Source organism: Mus pahari, chromosome 6 (genome assembly GCF_900095145.1).
Source record: "Mus pahari chromosome 6, PAHARI_EIJ_v1.1, whole genome shotgun sequence".
NCBI classification, from domain to species: domain Eukaryota; kingdom Metazoa; phylum Chordata; class Mammalia; order Rodentia; family Muridae; genus Mus; species Mus pahari.
In genome coordinates this window covers 28,721,649-28,744,192 of record NC_034595.1, presented here as the reverse complement: position 1 = coordinate 28,744,192, position 22,544 = coordinate 28,721,649, and the positions used below count along the sequence as shown (strand labels likewise).

Below are 22,544 nucleotides of genomic sequence, written 5' to 3'. Positions count from 1 at the left end.
AGTACAGTCAGCCTCTTCAATTATAGAATGTATGAGTGACTTTATTAGTGAAAATCCAAGAAAGTTACAGAATAATTCAATGAGAGTGAGAATTCCTAAGGTACTCTAAATAATGAGTTGTCTTGTTTTATGTAATCCATCTACCTCCTATGTCATTTTATGCTTCAGTTGCTTTAAACAAAAGAAAAAGGGGAGAAACAGTAGACTGGAAGGAAGGTAGATGTTTAAAGTGGCAGTTCACATTAACATTTAATAGGTATATGCCTAACTGTGTCCTAATCAAGGCTTAAATCTGACAGGTTTGACAAGTGAGTTGAACTGCTCTCTTTATACGAGAAGCCCACAATTTATGAAAGGTCTTTGTATCAGCTGCTCTTCTGTACAGCAGGGCTTCTCTTCGGATGACTAGAGGAATTAGCCTATGAGAAAATCAGAACACAAAAGTAGCCTCATTTGCCTTTGGGTGTAGATATCATTTGATAGCCTTCCTGGAATTTCAATACATCAGGATGTTCTCTCTTACCTAGATGAATCTTTTAGTAAAGTGTCAGGGGAATGGAAAACTTGAAATCATTTTTTTTCTTTAAAAATGAAATAGATACTTGAGAGGAAATGTCTTTATATTATTCTAGGAATGTTTCTGATGATGCACTTAAAACACTTGGGTAAACCACAGAATTTAGCAAATCTCACCCAATCCTACAGAATGATGATGGTGCCTTCCTTGGGCACTATGGAGTCTGCTGTCTCCCAAAGATTCCCATTCATGTCCAGATGTCTCCTCACTGATGAAGTCTGCATCCGTCTAATTTTGTCATCTCACTATCTCAAATTGCCATCTCCTGGAGCATGGGCAGCTCTCATGTTCTGCTTTCTTGAAGAAAACTGACTGTCTTCCCCAATAGAAATCATTTGCTAATAACTTCTCATCTAGGGGTGGGACATTGTTTCCCGTGCTGTGATTTTTGTCTCGTTTGAGATTGCATAGGTCTTTCACTGCTGAGTTCATGTGTCTGGAAAACACTCACTCCATGTAGTCATCCACTGTCTTTGAGTCTTTCGGTTTTTCATGGTAAGCTCTGAGCCTTGAGGAGAGGGGTTCTAATTGATATAGATGTCCCTTTTATGGCTAGTATCTTGCATGCTGACCTTAGGTCTTTATGTTAATCACCTCCTACTAGAAAAAGAAATTTCTCTGATGAGGGCTGAGAGATGTACTAATACATGAATCCAAGGATGAGTCATTAGGAGTCGATTTAATACTATGTTCATTTAGTGGAATAATTGTAGTAGGTTCCCCCCTAGGGCCTAAGGGCCCTCCCCAATGTGTTGGTGATCCCAACTGTGATCCATTTTATTAACAATATTGTCCCTATATGTCATGTATGATTGGCCAGTATTCACTTCAGAGCAGATAGTTGTGTCCAGTTTGCAGTGGCTTGGTCCATTTGGAAACATCGAGTCTCTATGCCTGATTAGTAATAATAGCTATAGTCATTCCAATTCTTGGTTAGCATTTTTGAGAACTAAAAACACTTCTCTACCGTTTTTTACCTCCTGCCACAATGGACTTTTTGTTAATATGTTGCTTTCTGTTAAGAATATCAGAAACTGGTTTTAAATGATAAAATGTCTAATCTCTTCTATTAGTTTGTTCCACATAGCAAATTCTACTTTCCAAGAGGCTGGTATCATTTTAAGCCTCTGCTTTCTTTTCATTTAACTTAGATCTCTTTCCTGACTTAAGTTAGAAATTCCCATATGCTTTGGAAAGCCCTTCTTTACATTTCCATTGTGATTTAACATTTCGATTGTTATCTCAAAGCCATATGGTAAAGAATTTCACTTCAGCTGGTTTGCTTACTGATATCAATTTAAGATTAGCCAACAAAGCAGAAGGGAGGGATCCTACCAAAACAAACATATAAAGAATCAGGTTTCTTCGATACATAAGTTCTACCCTCTGTTCTTTGTGTAAATTGTTATGTAATATATGTTTTATTTGTGTGTGTGTGTATATCCATGCTCCAAGACTTCCTCCTTCCTCTCTGTCCTGCTTTCAATTACATCTCAGAAAGTTCAAAAAATACACTGAGTGTTCATCTGTTTGATACATTGAAAACCTTGAAAGTCATTTTAACCTCTGTTCTGGGAAGTAAATAAAATAGAAAGCAACAGTAAAGTTCAGGTATGAAGTGGAGCATGTGCTCTGCTGCTCTGTTGGTCTTGTACTAAACTTCAAAATATGTGCCTTAAGGTACGATTGTCAAAAATAGAGGTTAAAAACTTAACTAAATTTGCTTATCTTGAACAAATTATATCCATTCCGGTCTTAGCATTCTCAGCCTCTTGAAAATATGAGGGTTTGTCGTTGTTGTTGTCTCATTTACTTATTCAGCAAAAATTTGCTGAGAACTTTCTAAATACAACGTAGAATGCTAGCCACTTTGAACAAATAAAGACAAATTTTATATATATATATATATATATATATATATATATATATATATATCCCAAACCTTCCAGGAATTTACTTTCATCTCACAAAACAAAATATATGTACACAGTCTTTAAAAACAGAATCTCATGAAGGTCATTAAGTAAGAAATGAATTACTAAATAAAATTGTTCTGTTCTTATCCAGTGTTTGATAGGATTCAATTCCTACAGTGAACAAGGCAAAGTATAAGTAGGTCCTTGGAAAGTAGTTGTATTTTAGGAGCTAAATGTTATAGAACTTGCAGATATGTTAATTAGCAAGGATAGAACATTTAGGATGCAGCAACAAAACTCCCTGTGATAGAATTGTTAAATTTGGTAAGAATGTTTAAAACAAAAGTTCTAAGGCTTCTGATAGTCATAGTAAGGTATCCAGATTTCCTAGAGGAATTGCCAGAAAGCCTCTCAAAGGCTTTTCAGTCCCAAGTTAGGATGATAACTTCAGTAGCAGTTGCAATTAATAAAATGCAGACTTTGGGTATGGACAAGAGAGAACTAATGAGGTATCTATGAGGCCAACAGTTTGACCTTAGGTTATTAATAAAATCAAACCAATAGTCTCCTTTCACAGTGCAAACTTAAGGAAGTAGAAGTCAAGACCAAGGGAAGGGAGGCTCTTCATTTGAACCTGAATATCCAGGCAATTGAAAGACTCTGTTATTCAAATGTTAAAACCAGTTTACCTCCTGGTCTTATAAAGAACCAAAAGAACAGAATTGAAGAATGCTGGGCCAGAAAGTCAGACTGAATTCACAGGGTTCCTGCAATTTGAAAGATTAGGAAGGAGCTGGTGAAATACAGAACAAAGAAAGTCAGGAAGGGAGTTAGTTATTCAGTCTTGCTAAACTGAGGCAAGTCTAAAAGACTCTAAGAACCCAAGGACTGAAGAAAGACAATTAGTTTTAGTAAATGATAAAATAACACTACAAGTCAGAGTTGAGTGAAAACAGATGCATACTTGGAAGGAGGCACCAGCAGCCAGTGGGTGTAAATTGACTTGAGGACTAGAAGAGTAGAACAAAGAACTTAAAAGGGCAGAGTCAAGAAAATGCTTCATTTTAAATGGGACAAAATAGACTGAAATAGGACATAACAGAAACAAAGCCCATTCTTTATTGAGTAACTGAGTTTTGAAGATATGTGTTAGAGTTCCTCTTAGAGAAAGCAGATGAACTTCTAATTGGTTGACTGTCATAAATTTAAATAGAAGCTACTAAATCCCTCTAAGTTTGGATAATTTCTGTTTCCAAAAGCTGTATAATCAAATCCATATATCTTGATTTCTAATTTCAGTATTAGCATGCTCCCTTGTAACTGTAGACTTAAACACCCTGGAAATGTAGAGTGCTGAGAAGGGCTAGTGTGTTCTAACATTGCATTAGACACTGGGTTATTTTCCTCGAGAAATGTTTGCCATGTCTGTGGGAAATCTTTGTAACTTCATAACATGGATTGTCTCATGTCTAAGATGTTAGAACCACAGAGGTTCTGATTTCAGAGTGTTCCTGCTTACTCATTGGAATAGTTCCTTGGGCTTTCACAGTCCTAACTCAAAAAATCTGTAAAATATCCTGAAATCAACCAAAATTGTTTGGATTTCAGATCACTGGGACTCACAGTTTTTGGACTGGGAATAATTCTACCATCTTTTGTTTGTTTGTTTGTTTGTTTGTTTGTTTGTTTTTTGTTTTTTTGTTTTTTCGAGACAGGGTTTCTCTGTGTAGCCCTGGCTGTCCTGGAACTCATTCTGTAGACCAGGCTGGCCTCGAACTCAGAAATCCACCTACCTCTGCCTCCCAAGTGCTGGAAAGGCATGTGCCACCACTGCCTGGCAATATATGATCTTTTAAAAATTAATAGTAAAATTTAGGGGAGGTGAACCATTAATGAATAATGACTGCACTTCCAATGACTGCCACCACCGCCCAGCTAATTCTACCATCTTTATTTTCACATAGAAATTAATATATTACTACAGTATATGTGCTCATTGAATGTTGTTTAATGCCTTTAAAAAGTATTTTGACATTAATATAATTACATTATTTTTGCCTGTTCCTTTCAACCTTCCATGTTCTTCCCTTGCTCTCTCTCAAATTCATGACCTCATTTCTTATCATTGTTTTCAAGTGTATGTGTGTGTTCCTAAATATATAAATATAACCTCCTCAGGCGGTATAATGTTATTGTATGAATGTTTTCAGAGATGACTATTTGATATAGGATGTCCTTTTGGTATTGGATGACCAGTTCATGTGCTCTTTCCTAGAAAACACTATGTCTCCTTAGTTTCCTTTACTATATTTTACAGAGTAGAAGCCTTACAAGATTCCCCCTCCCTCTATATTAACATGTCTATTGGTATCATATTTTTTCATTCACGTCTTTTATTAGACAGCTATACTAGTAGAATTTCATTAATATAGTTTCTCTGCCATTTTAAGGGAACACTGTCGCATAGAAACTTCCTGTTCCTCTACATTACACTAATGGTGCTCCCTCTCAAGCAGCTATCCCTGTGCTGTAGGTGCAGGCAGAGTGTTGAAGATGTGTCAGTTGAAACTGAGCTTGACAATGCTCCATTTTGCTTTCATTTGTGCATGGGCTTTTTTGTTTTGATTTGGTTTGGTTGGGGATTATGCTGATTTCATAAAGTGACTGTTACAGAAACTGCTTCAAAATCTGTGGCTTCCCTAGCTTCAGATTGTTGGCTAGGTTTCCAGTACCAGGTGTGTTTCTCTCTTTATGAAGAGGTCTTAAGTCCAATTAGAGTGTTGTTGGTAACTACCAAAGTATCTGTGCTACTTCTGCACCCTTAGAGGTATCATGCCATGCTGGTTGCTATGGTTAGTAGGCATCACAGCTGGGTGGGACTATTGATTACTTCCATCCCTTAGAAGCTTCTCTCCATTAGAAGCCTAATGCTTCAGGTCAGATTCTGCTCATATACTCTGAGTCCCTGTCTTTAGTGCATGTGTCTTTAGAAATTGGAACTTACCTTCCACTTCCAAAGGCAAGAGCAGAAGCCTGTTCAGGGAGCCTCTTGGATAACCAAGAGCAAGAATTAAAAAGAAGGTTTCTTGTGTCTGTTGTTGGGGATTTTCTTGAAGAGCCCAGGTTTGATGCTTGCTCATTGACATTTTAGACTTCATAAAATTATATTTGTAAATTCCATGAATAAAGTACCTTTGAAGTCATTTACACCATTTAAAATGATTTTGTTATGTATCTCTCATTTCCATCATTGTAAAATGTCCTTCTTCATCTCATACATGCTTGTTTTGTTTCCTTTTAACCCATCCCTCTTTTCCCATTATTTCCCCAGTAATATGACTTCATCAGCCTGTCATCAAATATATATCATAATTTTTTCTCTCAACTTAGTGCTTAAGATACCCCTCAGAAAGACATTATCTAACTAAAATGAACTCTGCTTATCCTCAGAAGATGTATGCAACCAGCCCATACTCCGACCCTGTTGTGTCAATGGATCTGGATCCACAGCCAATCACAGATGAAGAGGAAGGCTTGATATGGGTCGTAGGTCCTGTCCTTGCAGTGGTGTTTATCATCTGTATTGTGATTGCTATTCTTCTTTATAAAAGGTAGGTCTGCTCTATATTTTAATTGTGACTTTGAGAACTACCTTGACTTAGTTGAATAGATTATTTTTTTGTAGTTGTGTGGTAGACTTTATACATTTGAAGACAGCCCAATAATAAGTATTGGAAAACATGTTTATTTGTCACGCCTAAAACAAGTTGAGGTGACTAAGCTAGTGGTATGGTCTTTTACTATAAACATCTACTCTCTCAGCTTCCATATTTTGCAATGCCCTGTGATGACCAGTTTTCATGATAGTGAGATATTAGTACAACCTAAACAGCCCATTCTATGTAAGCTTTAATTTGTTTTTTAGATGTTTAGATTTCATAAATCTACTGTGTACCTGTGCTAAAATGTTTCCCTATATTTATCTCTTGTGGTTTAGCAAATACAACTGAATGTTTAAAGATTTTTTTACAATGAAAAGAAAGAGCTAGAGAATGAATTCCTTCCCATTTTTTTTTTCTGGATCTCATTCCAAATGTTCACTATTAAATTTACATCAGTGTTCAAGAAGAGTTGATCAGAAAGTGTTGACTTCTAATTGAAACAAATTGTAACCATAGTCCATACATCTCAGTATCAACCTGATTAGCATCTTGTCATTTCTACCCTTTTCCATTGCTCATAGAATAGGCTTGTTTTCTTTTGTTTTCTTCCTTATCATCTCTAACCGTTCTCTGAAGAACTAAGTATCTATTCTATTCATTGCAACATGGAGAAAAAGTTGAAACTATTAAAGGCAAAGCGATACTCATAATCATGATTCATTATGTTGCCTGTTCTATCTTGGGGTTAGGAAGAAGGAGATAAATATGCCTAGTTATCCATTCAGATCACTGCCACCATGAAATTGCTCAAGCTTTAGAATAATAGAGAATCAGTGGCCAATGACCGAATCTGCTCTTAGTTGATGGTTTGAGCCTACTCATACCAATCTCTATCTTACCAATGAGCATCATATGGAGCCTGTTGTATTTTTTTCACCTCTCTTCTGTATAAGATACAAAAGTAGGAGAAAGGTGAAGCCCATGTGGTCTAAATCAGTCATGAATCCTATGTGAGCCAAGCTGGAGTTGGTGCCCTTCACTGTATGTCAGTTATAGGGTAGTAATCTAAGAGACAGAATGGATTTTATGAAAATTCAGGTTAGACCCTGGTGGTAGTGGCAAACACCTTTTATTCCTTGGAAGCAGAGGCAAGCAGATATAGATTTATAGCCAGTCTGATCTACAGTGCAAGTTCTAGGACAGCCAAGGAAACCCTCTCTTGAAAAAAAAGGTCCAAATTGGACTTCTCATTGTTATCTGGACGATACTCATTCAATTGATCAGATCCTACACTGGAATCTGACCAGAAAACCAACAACAAAAAGAACAACAACAACAACAAAAATATCAAGAAAAGAACCTGTTCACAGGTCCATTTCTAGCCCAGATCATATACATTTCTGATATTTAAAATGAGCAGAAATACATGAATTATTTTCAGGTCATGTTTTATTATGATATGTGAGGCAATTAGTAAGTAATCCTATTGTATGTCTAAGTTAATTACTTAAATGTATAAAATTAAGAACTATAACATTGATAAGCTTTTAAAACTATAATTACATTTCCCTTGATTCAGCTACATATGCTTGAAAAGAATCAGCTCATTTATAATATTCCTTAATCCTGCAAGAGGAAGTATCTTATTTAGGTTTCATGACTCTGTTAAACAAGTTGCATTTTTGCATGTGCACATGTGAGCATCTTCTAATGCGATTGTTGGAAAATGCATACATCCTCGAATGATAAGTATATTTAGCTAGCCATCTGAAGGCCAGGGAGCATTTCTGAAATAGAAATGCTTGCTTCAGCACTAAAAAAATGTTCCTGACTTGAAATTTAAGTAGACCCAACAACGTTCTTACTGATTATCATGAGGCAGTTCAAGAAGAAATTTGTACTCAATGAATGGTGTCTTTTATAGCTTAGATACTGAGCAAAGTTAATTATATAATATGTACTTCACTCCCTCTTTTAGGTGCCTTTCCCATTATATATAGATCATTGGTAATGACGCAAAATGAAAGTATTGTTGCCATTACTATAATTGAGAAAATATTAATATTTTACATCTCTATTCAAATAATGTTTAAAGATCTCAATGGCGAAAGCCAGACCTGGGCCACCCTAACGTGAAAATTACCTTTACTAGATACTCCTGCTCACAACCCTTTCACTTTTGAGAGAATTAGTCTCCATGGATGGCTTGCCATGCTAAGAAGTATATTTTATCCAGCGACTTGAGGCTTTGAGACTTTGTTTAACAATTATATTGATGTGGGGAAAGGACACTATTTTATGTTACTGTTCATTTGTTCCATTAAGAAATAGAAATTTCTTAATTTCTATCTAGAATACACTGATAACCAGTGACATAACTATCACTGAAACTTTGTAAGGGCTCTAAGCCAAGTACCGTGTCTAAAGAATATTAAATTACAATGGTAGATTTGCAGTGATAAACATACTTCTTACTAGGATTTCCTTGCAAAGATTTTCATAATTCATTTGTGAAGTGACTAAACATATAAATTCAGAAATGAAATGCTAACAAGGCCTCGGAAAATGCTGGGATATAAATCCGGAGCCCTGTGGTCAAGGTCAACTAATGCTATGGCTGAAGGGCTAGAAAGTCTGGAAAATAACTCAAATTTTCATTATTTACAAAGAAAACAAATGAATTAAACAATTGAGCTTTTTCATAATACTCATCCATAATCTGAGAACACAAAGAGGTACTAGGAATGGTTTTATATTATTTCTACTTTATATGTATATGTGTGTGTGTAATTGTGATGTATAGACCCAGCTTCCCATAATCCATCCACCCCTGACAGTTACAATTCACCAGGCCACTCATTTCTTCCACATCCATCTACTTTGCACAGCTGCATATATAAACTTAGTAATTAGTTCTAATATAGCCTAAAAGTTTTTTACATAAAAAGTAAATATTTTAAAATAAAATGTTAACCTTATGCAAAAATATCTCAAGATGATACTGTATTTTTATTTATGTCATGGTGTAGGAAAGGACCTGCAGAATATGAGGCTAGAAAAAGCCAAGACATACTATAACCAGTAATGGCATCTTTGGACATGATAGCTTAGCCCATGAAGTGAGAAAATTCTGTCCTTGTTTTCTGTTTCGTATGTGTGTAAATCATGAAGTAGATGAGACAAACAACTAATTCTAGGTTTTCCAGCTGTAAAGCTGGAAATTAATTTTTAATTTAAAAAATTTAATTTTAAAAGTTAATTTTAAAAATTAATTTTCCTAGAGTCTCCTGTTTTAAGCACCAACATACATGCATTTCTAAATGATCATCAGTATATCATTACAGCCATTATACCTCATAAAGAAATCTAAGTCAATACCCAGCACAGGGTCAAAACTGCTTGTCTCTTCTTGCCGCCACACAGCAGCCTACCTTGCATGGAGTTCCATTCCTCATTCCTGGCAACTCCTCTTACCTCGATCATCTCATTTTATGGATAAGCTTCTTCCTCTCCTCCCTCTGTTTAGGCTATTCTATGGCCCTCTTCCTATGGCCTTGAAGTTCTAGTTGTTGATGATAGAACTGTTGCCTTTCTACATAATTGCCCATTATCCTGACTCTTACTTCTCATTGTCTCCCGAGTACCCAAAACGGAGCAACACTGAATACATGACCTTATACGTATTCAATAATATTAAATTTATTTTCCTCCAGCTGTTTATTTTATGACATACTATCATTTTCATCTTGGCCTATGATATAAGTTTGCCTGATTTTCAGACCTTCAAATGTAGATATTTAAAGAGATATGAGTACACATTCGGCGATAGCAAGCTGTCCCATAGAAATGTTCTGTTAGTTCACTCTCCATCCTTTCATGTAAGTGCTCAAGCAGCCTTTCTCTTCTACCCAGAGGAGATTACCCACACTTCAGTCTCTAATAAACTCATTGGTTAAAAAGTAAGTGAGAAAGGTTGTGGTTTTATTTGTTTGCTTCTTTGTTATTTTTAAATTGAGGCTGCTAGGTAAATCACTTAACAGTTAAAGATAGAAACAACTACACAAAGTAAGTGTGACATTGTCATCATTCACTGTGTGTGTTTATACAGATAAATGTGAGTTTTTGGTTTTCTTTCTTTGAGCAGTGATTGCCTTGTCTGTAGTACCTGTTGTGTACAACACAAAACACTTTATCTGTTGCCTCCTAATGAATATTGTTCAGATTACTTCTTTCTGGAAAGCATTTGCATATTTAAATAGTCAATGTATCATCACAGGTGGAAGCACCTATGAGTGAGCAGTATAGATGTGTTTGCAGAAAGTAGCACCTTCATAAGGAAATGTCTGTCTTTTCAATGGCTAGTCGTTAAGATACTCCTGACAATTAGCTATATAGAAGGGTCATGCACATTGGATTTATAATCACAAGTACTATATTTTTCCAAGACTTAAAATGTTATTCATCCATTATTATAAAAAAGATTCATGATTGCTTACTTTTCAAGAGATGTTGGAAAAATTATTTCTGCTACTGTTTTTCATTGTGGTATAATGTTCCAATGTTCAAAGTTTTATGTAGATCAATTCAATTTACAGAATTTCATATCACTAAAGTAATGACATACTTCTTAGCTGAAGACTTTATGGTTATGAAATTCTGTTATATTTTCATTAAGAACATTAGTTGTTTTTCTGAGTTCTTAAGAATTGAATATCTTGGTCATCATAGACTTGCTGTATTAATTGTTGCAGCAATTTTTGATAAATAATAATTAAAAGTGCCATTGAAAGCCATGCATTCTTTATTCAGTGATAATCTCATGGCCTCCATTTACTCATGATTAGAGGCCCATAAACATTTTGATGCACTATTGTGTAATAATATGTCTGAGTTGTGTGTCTCTGCTTGTGAGCACTACTTTTGAAAACTTGGTTGTCATGGTTACTCTTGTTACCATTGGCCAACTAACATTAAGCCTTTCTTTTTTTTTTTCCTTTTTTTTATTTTTATTTATTTTATTTATTTATTTTGTGCTGCATTAAATGGAGCAGTAAACCTGACAGGTGAGGAATAGAGACTAAACCCTTTCCATGCTCAGTAGGGAAAAACTAAGATACAGGTAGACTTGAGTTGATGGTCCCACCTAGCAAGTGGAAGCTGGACAGAGCCTACATGCAGGTGATAATTTGGATATTAAAATAATGGTGAGGGATATATTTTGTCTTTATGAGCAGAAAACAATGTATTTCATTAAAACTAAATATAGAAACTAGTAAAGCAAGCCTCTGAGTTTTGTGTTCAGGGGTAAATGAGTATTTGTGTGTATTAATGTGTCTGCAGGTTGGAAATGTGAGTTGTCCTGTAGACCTTTTGTTTTGTTTTGTTTGTTTGTACCCCTTAGTGAGCACTCTTATGAAATCAAATATTATCCCCATGCCATCCAGCCCTGATTAGCAATAGCGGTAATAATAATAGCCAAAATATATTTGCTGATGAATTCAGACTGCCTTCTAGTTTTTAATTCATATACATATACCTATGAAAACATAAACATATCTATTGATATAAATATTTGATTAAAATTCAACTAAAAGAAGTAACTCAGGGGTTATCTGCTGTCCTGCCCACAGTGCCCAGTGGCCTTTGGTGTGTGCCAACAACACTGGAATCATTATTCCCCAAGGATTTTCCAGAACTATAAATTCTTAATTATCACCTTAGATGACTAAATTAAAGTTTCTAGCTTTGACACAGCGTCCTGTGTTTTGAAGAGTTCTCACAGTTGGTGTTTGTACACACTTAACTTTGAGAATCACTGCATTGCTTTCTGTAAGATCATCCTCTGCTGGCCACAAAGCCAGAATGAAATCTGGTGGCAGGGCTGTTAAAAACTCTAGGAGAAGGTCTTCTTTGGTGGACATCATGAGTAACCATTAATACAGCAGAAAAGTTCAAACACACAGCTTTTTGAAGCTACTTCTTGTTCTCTGGTTCCACTGTAACTATGCAGGCACTTTACAGTTTATTCTTCCTTCTTGTTTTACTCATGCTAGTCTGACCAAAGCTTAAGACATCATCTTCTTTTTCTTCCCTGAAAGAGTTGAGAAATTGGTCTGTAGCTGATACTCATTCAGATAGATTTCAGAATGTAATTAGGGACATTAAAACAGCAAAGTCTGAACTCTCTTTAAGTATAAAGAATAGAGCTTTTATAGAAGGGGTTAAATTCAAAACCTGTTTCCGTACTATGAATACAATATTCTAAGAAAATTCACTTCAGGAAATCCACTTTGCTTAGACCTCCTTCCTCAAGAGGAGCCATGTAAACAAAAATGTCATGTGATCTTTGGTTTTTCCTTAATTATACAACTTCTCTGTATGGCACATATTTGTCATTTTAAAAAGTAAACTTGAAGTAGAATTTGATAACTTTAATAGGAAAACAGTAGTATGTAAAGCTTAAATGTCTCTGATCACTATTCTATGTAGTTCTCTAATTGAAAATTAAATGATGGAACCTTGGAAAATTGTCCACAAAATCCTGTGGCTCGCATTCATTCATACTAGGTCGGGTGTAGACTATTCCACCTTCTTTGTAATTTAGGATGGTAAATTGAAAAATAAATGAACTACTTAGAATGGTTACTGATTATAATGAATACTGTTTCTTCTAACTCTTTCTTAGACATGCTTTGTGTGTCTGAAAATCTCCAATTTTAGTAAATAAGTATCTACCAGTAGAATAGTTATAGGCAGCCATAATCACACCTTTGGTTTTCATCAAAACAAAGCTAAAAGAGTATTTGAGCTATTAGATCTCCCAAAGCCCATTTCTAACCATCATGAGCCACAATTATATGGAATGTATGACTTGTAAGTAATGTTAATGCATTACTATGATCTTTCTAAGGCATCTATTCTAACAATGGTTGTAATTTCCACCTTTCCTACTACAAAAAAAAAAAAAAATGCTGAATTTCCTTAGAGAGTGTTCCCTCAGAAGAGCCAATATCACTCAGCCTGGCCTTTGGGAGAAAGATAAGGAGGCTGTTCAATAATTCTCTCAAGAATAATGCAGTTTTTCTTGCCTAGATATTTCTAATTCTGTTTTCTGCACCCTTGAATAAATAGCATCTGACCCTTTGGAACAGATGACATGTGCAGCTTTTAGTCATTAGGTCAGGCGCATCAATAAAGAAGTGTACATGTGCCTACTTCCCACAAAGGCCCAAGCTTGGGAAAAGCCCTGATATATGACATGAAAAATAAGTTGTGGGTTTCCTCTGAGATCAGCTGGTCAGCTGAACTCCTTGTCACTTATTAAACCATGAAAATGTATCATCTTCAACAATAAAATGAGTATCTCAACATTATTATTATCTCAACATACCCATTGCATGATTACAGTGGCATTAGCTACCCTGAAATTGAACATCCAGTCCTTGTTTTTGTATGGTTTCTAAGCCACTGCCTTCTTTTTTCATTGCTCTCACCAATCTTCCACTTCCTCTTTTCATTTTCTTTTTTATTCGATGTAACGAGAGGTGCCAGTATGTTGGGCAAAATTCAGAATCACCATACTCCTCAGATTGACAGTGTGGCTTAGCTTGGCAATACCTTCTATACTAAGCTTGTCTACGACACCTTTAGTTAGGAAAATGAAGCCCCGAGATAGGTTAATCCAAGGTACTTAGAGAGGAAGGTGTCTAATAAGCCCCATCAAAGAATATGCATTGCATCGAGGGTATTTCACTAATGCACTGACTTTCAGTTAATCGAGTGCACATCCTCTTTGTGTCAGTTTGCCCTTTATCCCCTGTTTATTTCTATTTTGTAAAGATGAGTAAAAAAATAAAGGATGGATTTCTGGCTAACCTAGATATGGCAAGAGCAATGCTTGCTAGTCATGTATACCACAGTCATATGAAGAAAAAAAATACAGGAATACTAAACACATTGGACCACACCTTCTCCAAAAGAAGAATGATTTGCTCTGTGCAAGGATGAGATCCTATAACTTCTACTATAGCATGGAGACTGCTCGTTTCAATATTTAGAAAAAGGCAATCTGAAAAATGCTTCCATTTGCTACATGGAGTTCTCATCTAACTCTCTAAAAGAAATTATTTGGGTTTGGAAGAAAATGGATAAATAAATATTATGGGAAAATCCCAACATTTCTCACTAGAAACGTTAAATTCCATTGTGGCAGCTTAAGAAAGTAGGTCACCACTGAAAGAGGGAAAAGGTGAATTAAGTGAAGAATCACATTTGTAGAAAAGCTTATTGTGGTGTCTTTAATAATCATCACAGGAGTTGGCAATTCTATAAAACCAAATTAATTTTTTTCTTGTCTTTCTGTGATTGGTTGCCATTAACAAAATAATGAAGATTGTTACATAATAGCACTCTACACAGCCACTATTGTCATTTTTCTTTCCAGTGTGAGAAAGGAAGGAGGCATTTGTCTCTGTGGTCCTGACTCTCTTCCTTTGCATTTAAGATAACAACATTTTAGGGATGTGTTTACTTCACTTACTCCAATAGATCTGTATTTTGTAGTCACCAGTTACATATTTTAAAAAGAGAGAAAAAGAGAAAGGAGGAAGGTAGATTGAGTTGTTTCCTTTGAGGTCAGGTAGTGCTCCTGTGGTAAAATGTTACGTTAGTCTTCTAGAGGCATAGAATTCTGTTCGCCACAAATACCAATAGTAGACAGACGATTTCTGAGCAAGACTAGTAACACCTTAACAGTGCCCCTTGCGAACACAAAGACAGATGACCTTAATTAATTATTTAGTCCCCAAAACTGAAGAGATCATCTACATTGACAGAACTTGTGAAAGTGAGGAGCTAACAGAAAAGCACCTGAACAGGACCACAGGCTCTTTAACCATAAAGTTGTCCATTGAAACCACGGTTGAGGAAAGAATAATGTAAGGAATAGTTGATTGGTTAGTTCTTTGTTTGTTTTGCTTGTCTCAGGTCTTAAATCTTGATTTTTTTCCCCCTATAGGAAGAGGGCAGAGTCGGAGTCCAGAAAGAGCAGCTTACCAAACAGTAAGGAGGTCCCTTCACACCACCCAACCGACCCAGTAGAACTGAGGCGCCTTAACTTTCAAACACCAGGTAAGTGGCCACTTCATCTATCACAGTGTCATAGTCCAGTTGGCATTGTCCTGAGAAATGGTATGTCACTTAATTTTGAGCCATTTTGTCCATTCTGATTGTTTGCTTTAATATTGTTGGCATTCGCATATATGTGCAATTGAGAGGAATTTAAGTACTTTTTGAAATCTGAAATGGGATCAGAAAGAGAAAGATGTAAAATTTGTCCTATTCTTTAGAAAAGTATCAATCATTTTAATGGGAGTGACACAACTTACTTATATTCAGTCAGCTTTTCATCTTATAAAGTAAATACATGAGTAAATAGATGAATGTGAAATTTGTCCTCGTTGGGATATTTATTTCATGCTTTGCTATTTGTATATATGGTACCATAAAACAAGAATAGAGGAAGTGAAGACAGAAAGAAAAGAAAAACAGGGGCGATAGAGAGGAGAAAGAAAAGGATGGATAGAAGGAATGAACAATTTCATGTCTTTTAAAATTTTTATTATACTAAATTTCACTGACCAGTGTAGGTTCCATACTGTAGAGACATTTGAATAAATTGAGATATAAAATATACTTTTTCATAGAATAAAGAACATAAAGTGCTTCAACAGAGAAAACACACTATTCTCATGAGGTGTAGTTTTATAATAGTATTACTTCAAGACAACTGCTGCTCTGCTTTCTTCTGACCGAACTGTTTATGTCAAGCAAATGTCAAATATCAAATGGTAGAGAGAACTAAAAACATCACACTGAGCAGCAGTCCTATTGTAGTACCTTCCCATAGTGAGCCAAACATTGATCTAAAAAGTCTTTGGGATTAAAATTTCATTGTAGTAATACACTCCACACTGATGACAGAGTTCTTTTGCTTCTAATTAATGTCTGAATGCTCTAACTCCCAGTGTGATACACTGTAGGTATTAAGCTGTAGATTCTCAGTGAATTGCTCTGAACTGTGAAAATGCAGGGCTTATTGCGTTTAACATATTTTTTTGCATATAAATGAACACAGTAACTACTAAGTCTTCAAATGAAAGAACTTTTCCACATTTCAAGGTGGCTATACAATCATCACAAATGTTGAGTAGTTTCAAATTTTGAGTTAAATGAGGTTAGGGTTCTTTACATTTGCCTCTGGGAAGGCAAGCATATGCTTTCATAACCATAAATGGCAGAGCAAAGGTTTATAAAATCAATACCCTTCTGCATCCACTTTTTACATGACTGATAAAGGTAAACCGTGAACTTTTCCAGGGCAGGTGAGCAGATCTGAATTATCCTCCTGAGTCACTGTAATCCCCTGTGTGCTGTAACATGTTAAGTCTGATGGTGTTCTTTTATGGCAATTTGATAAAATAAATAGATATAGTAACTTTTGCTTTGCTTCATTTCAAAATGGTAGTATACAGACTCTTTCAGAATAAATTCAACACCATTGTGATGGACCCAGCAATTTATGTACTTTATCTGTCACCTAACTGAATCCATAGAGGACCCCCAAAAAACACAGCATTGTGGGAAAAATTTTTCCTTAGATCACATCCCTCATCCCTAGTAATCCTCCGAGGAAAGAGAGTCCTCTCCGATGCTGCTGTACACAGTTTCTATGTGAAATGTGATCTGTACTGAAAGCAAACTTGGACTTCTAGCAGACTCAGAATCACAGTATATCATTGAATAAGTGGGCAAATAGGTATCGCCTCTCTCTTCCTATAACCAGACAGCAGTCCCTCAGAAAACGTGGCATGAGAGGTAGGCATTTGTCAAGGATGATCGACATGTACAGGTGATAATAAGCAAGACAATAGTTATGCCTCTCCCAAAAGACCCAATCTTCAAGTGTCTTTCACTCCTGTAGATGCTTTGTACAAATGTGGCAAACCAAAAGTTCTCTTGAGAATGTATTTTCTTAATGCATGTGGGACTTTCAGATCCACTTATGGAGAAAGTATGCTAAATTCAGATTGTCATGGGTTCCAGTTGAAGTATCATTGCTGTATTACTTAAGAATTTACTGAATTAAAGATGGAGATTTAAATGTATACAATAAGGCATCATTTAACTAGAGTTACCCTTATTGATGAACAGAGTGGTGTAACATGGAAAAAATGTGATGAAGAGAAAGAAACAAAATGTAGTAAAGGAAGATAACAGAACAGAAGAGGTGGTCCTGCCCCATCCAACACATATCTCATGTAGGAAGCCTTGTCTTGTGCTTTTGCTTGAAGGACAAATTTAGTTAAGCTTGATTTGTTTCTGAAATAAACTAATTTCCTCCCACGCTGTACAGGGCCTATGTTCTCAACTGTTGGCCATTTCCAAATGAAATTAACTGAACTGTTACTGTTTAATACTTAGTGATATGGACATTTGCTTCAGTCAGTGTGAATTTCCAAGTGGAGCTATTAACTATCTATGCTTTCTTTTCCCTCTCCTCTTATTGAAGAAGCAATCATTTTCTCAGGTGATGACTAAAAGTGACCCTTGGCTAGATTTTTTTGCTGCTATGATTCTACTTATTTTTTGCTTTAAATCTTCTGTAATTTAGTATGTGAAATATGTTTTATCTGTTTCATACCTATTAATTTGTAATTACTTATTCCCAAATAACATTAATAGTTGAGGATATTTATTAATGACATACATAAGTGAGAAATTAATAACCCATGTCTTCACTCCAAAAAATATGACATTCAGTGAAATAAGAAAACTATGATTTATATACTAAGGACCAACCACAGAACAACCCCAAGAGAACAGGTGGTGTCACATGTGACAGGCTATTAGGAATGATTAAGTAGCAAGCAAATACAACCATGTGAGACTCCATCAGCTGTGCAGAATAGAGGAAAGTTCATTGTTAAGCCCTCTGATTTTATTTTAATATTTTTTAAAATAATTTTTTGTAGGTGAAAGATAAGTTAGGTTTTAAGTTATTTTTCTCATTAGAAAGTCTATGGTTAAAAAGTCAGATCAATTAATTTGGCAGATGTTTTAGATGTCACATGACATCATTCTGATAGTGGAGCAGTACCATAGACAAATTTTGATCATAAAGAAATTGGAATTCTTTCCACTGATGTTCAGCTACACAGAATTTTGTGTACTTGTAAATATTTTGAACAGATGTCTAGCCCCAGTGCGAAAGTTATACTCAAACATCTATACATCAAGAACTGAATGCAGGCTCTCATCTTTGTCAATATCATCCATGGCTGTGTACGAATGTCTTCAAATTCAAAGTGCAGAATATAGACACAATATATTTGGGAGAACCTAGGCTACATAATCCTTTAAGATAATTAGAGATTACATCAGTGGGTCCTCAGTTATTGGTGTGTCGGGCTAGACCGCATTATATGGGATGAGCAGTTAGATGACATCTTTCTAATACCAGTAGTAACTTTATAGCAGCATTAAAATGAAACTCAGATAGAGGTATGTTAGTATCTTCCTCTCAGCAGAATAAGCTGTGCAGAGTGAGTTAAAGAGAAAGGACCTGGCAGTAGATGTGTGTATTACAATTATTAACCCTTGGTAGCTTTTACAAATCTTTATTTCTATGGAAAAGGGGGATAGATTCATGTATAAAAGAAGCTTTTAAGAGAAACCTCAGGACTACTTAGATGACTCAACAGGTAAAAGCTTATTCATGCAAGCCAGACTACCAGAGTTCTACCCCCAGGGCCCACTGGAGGGAACCTACTCGTGTACGCATACACCTACGAGATATAGATTAGCTAATAAAACTGGAAACTTTTGGTAAGCCTTGCATGCGTTTTCCTAGAAGAAATGCTGTGCAAGTTAGGGATGCTTGGCAGGTAGGCTGTGAGTTAGGCAAAGCTGAACTGTGTCTGTTAGCCTGCACTGCAAAGAAATATTGCTCTTTTCCTTCATTGTAAATTCTGTAGACTACATTCCCAGTATACCTTGCTATATTTACAAAGGCAATACATTTTTCTAAGGGATGGGATTTCAGAAAATTTAAAATCATGCCTAAACTACTATTCACTGTTATTATTTAATTTTTTATAGGTCTGAACATTTTGATAATTTGAGATCAAACAAAGGCATTTTCAAATAAGAATACATTTTCTCTCATGAATTTCAGATTTTCTTTTAATCATATACAAAATAAGAAGAAAAGATTTTTAATCATTACTCTGATCTTACCTGCGTATCTGCCTTCCAAGGTTCTGCATGTGCCTTTCTGAACTTCAGTTCGTGTGCAAATATGCAGTATGTTTGTTGATAGTGGACCATACAGACTGTTTTCTGGCTTAACTTTTTGATGTCAATAGGAGCCTTTCCAAGTTGAAATTTTTCCGAGTATGAAATTTTTTTCTCCTTTTTTTGGCAGTTCACAGTGTTGATTTCATGCTGTTCTGCAGATTTCAACGTGCATTAAGCCTGTCCTGTTTGTGGAACCTGCCTTTTGTATCTTATAGATCATTTCACATCATTGTCTCAATCTCTGAACGTCAGATGCCAGGGAATGGGATGCCAGAGGCATTTATCATTCTGATAAAGATTACCAGTTGCAGATTTTTTTTTTTAACATTGTAAAATTTATTTGCTGATAATTTCTCCACTGTGTTCCATGGTCACTAAAAAGGGGGGAAATAAGTAAGGTAAAAGACATTGTGAAAAGCTAGTAGTGAATACGGAAAAAAAAAAAAAAAAAACAGATGCGTGTTCATGTCTGTGCATCTTCCCAGCAGTACAAATTGACTGTTTGAGAGAAGTCTGTGTTCGGTCCAGTAGAGAGGAAAAATAAAGGAAGGGCAACTAATAGTGTGGGACACAGGTCCAGCCACCACCGGCATTACTGCGTCTGCTCCCCTTGCTTTCCCCACCCCTTACAAAGATACCAAAACACATCAAAGAAAGATTCAGAAAAGCACAGACACTGCAAAGCCATGGCCCCAGCTCTCTAGGCCTCCTTTCACTGTGGGGCTGAACTTAAGTGTGTTTTGCTTGAAAGAAAAATGTGGCTGGGAGGTGATGGATGGCCTCTGAAAAGCAAACATAAACTCATAAAAAATCAGTGTATCCGAGACTGGGGTATCAGCAGCAGGCTGCCTGCACACTAGCCAAATGGATGTGGAGAGGTCATGCCGTACCTTCCCTCATGCATCCGTGTTAGTAATTGCACCAGTGCTGATAAAACCCACATTCCTTTGTACATTTTTATTATCTCCATGGTTTAGTCTTAGTAAATTTGTGCATATAACATAACAATAAAACATTTGTTCCTTGTATTTTATATTGGTAAAACTCTGATTCATTGATACCAGAACGGTAAATTTTAGATATAAAGGAACATAGTTTGTTCAAATCCCCTATTCTCAGAAATCTTTAAAAAAAAATAATGCTTACCTGAGAAACACTCTTAGGGAGTATTTTATTAAGGATATTACTGACCAAAATTGAATCTATTGTCATTTTTCCCTAAAAGTAATTACCTGTTATAAATCAGTGTTCTCTTTATGTCTTATTTATCATTAGTTTATGAAACAAATTTATAAACAGAGTAGGTTTATATGATTATTTTGCTCTGCCTAAATTTCTACTGCTACCTACCACGTGAGGTTAGATGTGGAGTTTTCCCGCTTACGCATCAAATCAAGGTCAAAATAATTCAAATGTTGGAGGTTTTAGATTTGGTGTTCTGTGATGAGAAACAAACACTGAACCTCTTTTGAGCCGACACTTCTGTATGGACAATATAGTTACTGGAAGCCTGCTCTAAATCATAGGGCACTGTAAGGCTATTTTAAAAGCAAAAGCACCTCTACACTCTCAAAACTGTTTTGCCAATTTGCACTGCACTTTTTTTTTTTTTCAAATTTATTTATTATATGTAAGTACACTGTAGCTGTCCTCAGACACTCCAGAAGAGAGTGTCAGATCTTGTTACGGATGGTTATGAGCCACCATGTGGTTGCTGGGATTTGAACTCTGGACCTTTGGAAGAGCGGTCGGGTGCTCTTACCCACTGAGCCATCTCACTAGCCCTGCGCTGCACATTTTTAACATTCTGACCTTGTACCATTATAGTTTCAGGAACTCCGGATGGGTTGACAGAAAGGAATGTGCAGTGTGTGCCCTGTAGGCCTGAGCCTGGGGACTTTTTACCTGCCCCCATCTCAGAACCAGGCTGAAGTCTGAGAGTCCTCGGATGCAGTAATTGACACACTGTGTTCAGATTAGGGTGGTTTAATGATCATTGTGTCACTGCAGAGCTTGGGGTACACGTCACCACCTGGACTGAAGCAGTCTGACCCTGTCAGCACTTTCATTTAATTGACACAAATACAAAAGGAAGAGCTTGTTCTTGTTTTCAAAATGGTCCCAATTTAGAAGGCCGAAAGAAACGGCAACTTCTTACAGTGGGGGTCCCAGACACTCTAGGGCCAGCAGAGAAGTGAATGTGAGAAGCAAGAAGGAGACTCTGTTCAGCACAGGCCAGTTTATTTTGGACATACCTAAGTACAGTTACAATAGTGGGGAAAAAAGTTTTCTGGTAACAATTATCTCAATCCCAATGCACAAGAAAGCTTAAGGTATGACTACATGGAAACTTTTGCAAAATTACTCTCATGAAGATGGGTTCTATAACTTAAGGGACTAGGATCTCAAGTAGTCTGATTGAGTTAGTGCAAAGGTCACCAGGCTGTAAAGTACATGGGACATATCCCATATGGATGGGTTCTATTGAGTGACAAAGAAAGCTAAAGAAGAAGATCTAGGAAGGGAGAGGGGTGGGAGGCATTCTGGGAGACTTGGGTAAGGCCTAGCCAAAGAGACAGCAAAGGTCACCAGGTTATTCACAATAGCCACTCCCAGAATTTTAGGCGGAAAACAGGTATACACATCCTTTCTGTGGAAGAGATATCCCTGTGTGCTTAACCTTCCTGGTTTTCCTAGTGCTTGTCTGTGAGCACAAGGACACTGTGCCCTCTTTATCTTACCTTTAACCTACTGGATTTCAAGAAAACAGTGGGCAACACTGAAAACTGTGAAGCAGCCACTTGATGCTTTGTCAGGATATTTAGCTTTGTGAGCAACTTCCCTAATGAGCCTCATATTTGCACTTGGCACAAAAAAAAAAAAAAAAAAAAAAAAGAAAGCAGAATAGATTCCATTGTTCGATACCACCCACTTCCTGACATCCCAAATGATGACTACCATGATGGCTGAGTCTCATGTTTATTGTTGCAATTCAGATAAGAAATGTATGCCTGTCTGTCCTCAAAAGCAAAC

The 22,544-nt window shown here is 36.2% G+C and overlaps 1 protein-coding gene across 50 annotated transcripts in view; it reads left to right on the top strand.

Annotated features, from left to right (window-relative positions):
* The window catches only part of Ptprd (protein tyrosine phosphatase receptor type D), a 2,152,432-nt gene that overhangs the window by 2,022,451 nt on the left and 107,437 nt on the right, over positions 1-22,544 (top strand). For 33 of the 50 annotated variants that reach the window (XM_029539561.1, XM_029539550.1, XM_029539560.1 and 30 more), the window contains 3 exons: positions 5,944-6,104; positions 11,207-11,218; positions 15,172-15,284. In XM_029539561.1, coding sequence (XP_029395421.1) covers positions 5,944-6,104; positions 11,207-11,218; positions 15,172-15,284 — 286 coding nt within the window. The remainder of the gene's footprint in view (positions 1-5,943; positions 6,105-11,206; positions 11,219-15,171; positions 15,285-22,544) is intronic. The other 17 variants (XM_029539552.1, XM_029539551.1, XM_029539555.1 and 14 more) reach the window with 1 other exon arrangement.